This window comes from Rhea americana, unplaced genomic scaffold (assembly GCF_003343005.1).
Source record: "Rhea americana isolate MKP2758 unplaced genomic scaffold, rheAme1 scaffold_540, whole genome shotgun sequence".
Lineage (NCBI taxonomy): Eukaryota > Metazoa > Chordata > Aves > Rheiformes > Rheidae > Rhea > Rhea americana.
The window spans coordinates 121,224-127,063 of NW_028186691.1; the positions used below are offsets into that span (position 1 = coordinate 121,224).

General features: G+C 67.6%; 2 protein-coding genes across 3 annotated transcripts in view; both read left to right on the forward strand.

The window, feature by feature from the left end:
* The window catches only part of BCL3 (BCL3 transcription coactivator), a 4,838-nt gene extending 4,740 nt beyond the window's left edge, over positions 1-98 (forward strand). Inside the window, exon 5 of the mRNA XM_085318558.1 lies at positions 54-98. Coding sequence (XP_085174684.1) covers positions 54-98 — 45 coding nt within the window. The remainder of the gene's footprint in view (positions 1-53) is intronic.
* A 1,737-nt stretch (positions 99-1,835) lies between these two features.
* NECTIN2 (nectin cell adhesion molecule 2) overlaps positions 1,836-5,840 on the forward strand; it is a 5,286-nt gene continuing 1,281 nt past the window's right edge. Inside the window, exons 1-4 of one of the 2 annotated variants that reach the window (XM_085318559.1) lie at positions 1,836-2,223; positions 2,534-2,827; positions 3,084-3,201; positions 3,662-3,810. In XM_085318559.1, coding sequence (XP_085174685.1) covers positions 1,851-2,223; positions 2,534-2,827; positions 3,084-3,201; positions 3,662-3,810 — 934 coding nt within the window. In that variant the 5' untranslated portion in view covers positions 1,836-1,850. The remainder of the gene's footprint in view (positions 2,224-2,533; positions 2,828-3,083; positions 3,202-3,661; positions 3,811-5,840) is intronic. The other variant, XM_085318560.1, reaches the window with a different exon arrangement.

The following is a 5,840-nucleotide window of genomic DNA, read 5'->3' on the forward strand; positions in this document are numbered from 1 at the left end:
GGATACCGGGATCTGGGAGTGCCCCCCTGCCCCCGGATCCGGGATCCTCCCAGACACCAGGAATCCCTGCGATCAGGGATCTGGGAGTGGAATGCTGACCGCCCCCCCCCCGGGCTCCGGGGCACCAGAGACCTTCGGGGTCCAGGATTGGGACCCACCTGCACACCAGGGCCCCCTGATCCCTCTGTCTGCCCCCACCACCTGCGAGGCACCAGCTGAACCCCTGGGAATGGCGGGGGGCACACACGTGTGTGTTGCAACCCATGTGTGCAGCACACATGTGCACATCACTGCCTGTGTGCAGCACACGTGTGTGCCAGGCCCCCATGCACGGGCTCCTGCCGGCCCCCACAGCACTGGTGGCGGTGGCTCCTTTTGTTTTGGGGCCACGGCGGCACCAGCGTCGGATGCATTTCCGGCAGCACTGGTGGCACTGCAGCACAGCTTGCACGGGCACTGCACACCTCGCACACCCACTTGCACGCCTGGGTGCCGGCGATGCACTGGCCCCGGGTGGCCCGGATGCCTGGGCCCCCAGCTGATGCCCACAGGCCTGGCTGAGCACGAGGGTCCCAGGCACGCGAGGGACCCAGGCGTCCGAGCCCCCACGCCCCCATCACTCATGCCTTGCGCCCGGGCTGATGGCAACCACTGCGCTGCCGTCGCCGTCGCTTCCCATTAGCGCTAGGACTCCGCACAGCCCAGGGGGGCTGCGCCTGGCACGCTTGCATGGGGGATGCATGCTCAGCCGGTGCACACACGCACGGGCTGTGTGCGCTTGGGTGCACGCTCGCACAGGGGTGCAGGCTCGGCCAGTGCATTCTCACAGGGGCTTTGCACACTTGGATGTGCACTTGCATGGGGGCCACACGCTCAGCCAGTGCGCACGTGCACATGCTGTATGTGCTTGGGTGCATGATTGCACGGGGGGCGCACACTCAGCCAGTGCACACTCACAAGGGCTGTGCTCATTTGGGTCCATTCTCACGTGAGGTGTGCATGCTCAGCCAGTGCACGCTCACACACACTGTGCATGTTTGGGCACATGCATGCTCACATGGACTGCACACTTGAGTGCATACTCGGCTGGTGCATACTGAGTGGGTGCATGCTCACGTACACGTGCAGGCTGTTCACACTTGGGTGCATGCATGGGCTGTGCACGCTCAATGGGTGCACACTTGTGCACAGATGTGCACACTTAAGCACACTCGCATGGGGTTGCATTTATGGGCTGTGCATGCTGGCACGGAGGGCACACAGGCTATACATGCTTGGCAGGTGCACACTTGCATGGGCGTGCAGGCATGTGCCATGCATGCTCAGCAGTGCACACTTGCTCGGGGGGTGCAAGTATTGACTGTGCACACTTCAACTGTTCACGTTTGGGGACCTGCTGGCATGGGGAGCACACACGAGCTGGGCACACTCGGCAGTGCAAGCTCACGCAGGGGCCACATGTGGGTGCTGCACGCTTGTGCAAGGCCCCGGGAGGGATAGGCGCCTCTGCCACCACAGCACGCGTGTCCGTGTGTCCGCATCCATGTGTCTGCGTGGCCCAAGCGTGCCCATCCCTGGGCGCTCAGCCCGCCTGGATGCCTGGTTCCCGGAGACCCTGGCTGTTGAGTCTTCGGGCGCCTGGGTCCCCCAGTCAGCTGGGCCCCTGAGAACCTTGTTATTGGGTCTCCCAGATACCTGGGCTCCTGGATATCTGGATCCCTGATACCTGGGTCCCTGGAAGTCCTTCTTGCGGGGTTCCTGGAGGCCTGGGCCCCCAAAGCCCCTGGCCATTGGCCCCCCGGACGCCTGGGCCTCTGGCTGCCCAGGCCCCGGACGCCATTGCGCTGACAATGCGGGGGCCCTGTCCCGCAGGGGCCAGCGGGCAGCGGGTGACGGTGCAGGAGGAGGTGGTGGCGCTGGCGGGCGAGGACGCGGTGCTGCCCTGCGTGCTGGCCGCCGCCGGCCCCGACCTCAAGGTGAGCCAGGTGACGTGGGAGCGGGCCGGCCGCGGCGGGCGGCAGAACGTGGCGGTGCTGCACCCGCGCCTGGCGCCCAGCTTCCCCGGCGGCGGCGGCGGGCGCCTGCGCTTCCAGGGCCGCTCGCTGCAGGACGCGACGCTGCTGCTGGGGCCGCTGCGCCTCGCCGACCAGGGTGTCTACACCTGCGAGTTCGCCACCTACCCCGACGGCAACCAGGGTGCCAGTACCCGCCTGCTTGTGCTGGGTGAGCCCCGATGCCTGGGCCCCTCCGCGGCGGGGGGAAGGGCAGGGGGAGCCGGGCGCCGGGGTCCTTGGCCATGGGTGGGGGCGAGCCCAGATGCCTGGGCCTCTCTGCGGCAGGGGTAAGGGCAGGGGCAGCTGGACTTCTGGGCCCCTCAGCCATGTGGTGGGGGTGGGGCAAGCCTGGACGCCTGGGCCCCTCTGCTTGGTGGGTGAGGGGGGTGAGCCCGGATGTCTGTGCCTTTCTCTCACTGGGCGGGGACATGGAGTCCGGACGCCAGGGCCCCACCAACATGACCACCCGGCATCCACAGCCAAGCCGGAGAGTCACGTGGCCGCGCAGGAGGTGGCAACCGGCAGCGTCCCCACGCCGGTGGCCACCTGCACGGCAGCTGGCGGCCACCCGGCCGCTAACATCTCCTGGGAGTCGCCGGTGCCGGGGACCGCAGAGGCCTCGGCCGAGGTGGCCGCCGATGGTGCCGTCACCGTCACCAGCCGCTTCAGCATTGTGCCGACACCGGCAGCCGACGGGCAGCGCCTGACCTGCGTTGTCAGCCACCCCAGCCTGCCGCGGCCCCAGAGCCTCCCCGTCACCCTCTCCGTGCTGTGTGAGTGCCGCGCGTGAGGCAACCGGGGGCCCAGACGCCTGGGCTCCTCCTGTACTGGGGGGGGCGATGGAGGGGAAGGACAGGGACTCAGACGCCTGCCCCCCCCCCCTTGCTGGGGGGCTACAGAGGGGAGCAGATGGGGACGCGGACGCCTGGGCCCTCCCTGACCCCCACGCGGGACATGGGGCTGTAGTGCCTAATTGGGGGGCCCAGACGCCTGGGCCCGCCAGGGGTGACGCTGTGCCTGGCCCCCCAGACCCCCCTGTGGCCTCCATCAGCGGCTACGACCACAACTGGTACCTGCGGCGGCGTGGGGCTGTGCTGCACTGCGACGCCCTGGGCAACCCCGCACCCACCACCTTCGCCTGGAGCACGTGAGTCCACCGCGCCCGGATGCCGGGGCCCCGCGCTGGAATGGCGCCTGACTGGTTTCCCTGCCCTGGCCGGTCCCGCCCTGTGCTGCAGGAGCACAAGCGTGTGCACAAGCGTGTGCAATAGGGGGTCCCAGCAGTGTCCTACGGAAAGGGGATCCATCCTGTGCACACGAGCGTGTGCATGAGTGTACATCAGTACATGCAATGCTGCAGGGCCCCAGGGAAAGTGGCTCCCTCTTTTCCCCCACCCGATGCATGTGAGTGTGCACCAGTGTGCGCAATGCTGCAGAGCCCCAGGGAAAGCGGCTCCCCCTTTTCCCCTACCCTGCACACCAGCGCATGTGCACGAGTGTGCAACGATGAGCCCTGAGGAGGTGGGCTCCCTCCCTCACCCCGCTCATGCATGCGCACGCAAGCTGCAGAGCCAGGGACACAGGGGCCCGCTGACGGCCACTGCCAGGTCGTCGGGGCCACTGCCACCCTCAGCGGAGGCACAGGGCAGCCGACTGCTGGTGCACACGGTGGATCTGCTGGTCAACACCACCTTCATCTGCCGCGCATCCAACGCCCTGGGCAGCACCGCCGCCCGACAGCCTGTCCTGGTGCTCGGTGAGGGCCGGGGCCGGGGGTCACGGTGTGCGTGGAGCGGGGACACGTGGGGGTCGCGGTGTGTGCGGAGCGGGGACACAGCATGCACAGAGTAGGGACGTGTGGGATCCAGCATGTGCAGAGCGAGGAAGCCCAGGGGAACGTGCTGTGCGTGGAGCAGGGTTGCACGGGAAGTGGAGTGCGCAGAGGGGGACACACATGGGACGTAATGTGCACAGATCAGGGACATGTGGGGTCCGGCATGCACAGAGTGCAGCATGCACGGAGTAGGGGCGCACACGGGATCTGGTGTATGCGGAGGGGGGATGCACAGGGGGATGCAGTGTGAGCAGAGTGGGGACATGCAGAATCTGGCGTGCATGGAGGGGGACGCATGTGGGTCGTCAGGCCAGGACCCGTCGTGTGTGGGGGGAGCCGCGTCCCATGGTGCAAGGCTAGGAGCTGCCGTGTTGGGGGGACTGGACCCAGCGTGYGCGTGCAGGGCCGTGCACAGTGCTCAGGGACCCCTTGTGCACAGGGGAGTTGTGTATGGTAACGGGGGGGCTGGACCCGTCGTGTTGAGGGGCTGCCACGCACAAGGCGGGGAGACGTGTCACATGAGGGACTCTGTGTTGCACAGGAGGAGGTTCTGCGACACACGAGGGGTGGCCGTGTCACAGGACGGGAGGTTGTGCATCAGATGAGGGGCTTCGCATTGCATGAGGGGGGAAGCTATGTCACACGTGGGGCTCCGTTTCGCACGCAGGGAGGCTCCGTGTCACACGTCAGGCTCTGTTGCACGCGGGGAAGCTCTGTGTTGCACGTGGGGCTCTGTGTCGCTCAGGGGGGAAGCCGTGTTGCGTGAGGGGCTCTGCTGTGTCGCATGCGGGACAGCGCAGCGCTGAGCGGCTCCACGGCCCCGCAGAGCACCCGATGCACCGGGGGGGGCCTAGAGGGGCAGCAGCAGCAGCCGGGGGGGCAGCAGCAGCCGCCGGGGCCCTGGCGCTGCTGGTGGCAGCCGGCAGCCGGCTGCTCCGGCGCCGCTGCCCCCCCAGCACCGGCGGCCCCCCGCGGCCGCAGGAGGAAGAGCAGCTGGGTGAGGGGGGTCCGATGCTGCAGCTGGACCTCTGTGACGGCGATGGCAATGATGACAATGACATGGAGTCGCAGCGTGACGGCTCCCTCATCTCCCGCACTGCCGTCTATGTCTGAGTGGGGGGATRCGGTGGGGGCCCCATGCAAGGATGCTGTGCCAGGTGCGGGGACCAGCGGGGACGTGGCATCCCCAGGGTCGTCAGCACCAGAGTGGTGCCTCAGCTCATCGTGCTGTGCGGGCCCCRTGGGTCCCGTGGGGTGACCATGGGCGCCATGGGGCGCCGTGAGTCTCATGCATCCCGTGGGGTGTGTGAGTGGCCATGGGTCCGTTGAGTCCCTGTGGGTCGCCAGCCCATTGCTGCACTCGGCGGGGAGGGTGTCTCTGTATTGGGTCATCGCCACCAGCGCCGAATAAAGCGATTTTCCCCTGCTGCCCCACTCYCGGCTCTGCCCCATTGAGGGGCCGGGACCTCCGTGCTGTGGGGCTGGGAGGAGGTTGGCCCCAGTCATCGTGCAGTGCACAGGGTTGTGCAATGGCACGGGGCTGGGCCATGCATGAGCTCGCGCAATGCGCAGCATCGTGGCATGCGTGGGGCTGTGCAACACGTGGGGTCGTGCAAGGTGTGAGTGACCTGGGGGGTTGTGCAATGCACGGGCTCGTGCAGTGCGCACAGTCGTGCAATGTGCAGGGCTGTGCAACACGCCGGGTTGTGCAATGGTGCAGGGTCGGGCCATGCACAGGGTGCGCAATGTGTGGGGTCGTGCAATACACGGGGACGCATCATAGGTCAGTGCCGTAGGTCGGAGTCAGCACCACGGTTCGGGGTCAGGGTCAGTGCTGTGGATTGAGATCAGCGCCGTGGGTTGGAGTCAGGGCCGTGGGTTGGGGTTAGCGCCGTGAGTCGGGGTTGGTGCTGTGGGTCGGCGCCATGAGTCTGACGCTCGCCCCCCCCCCC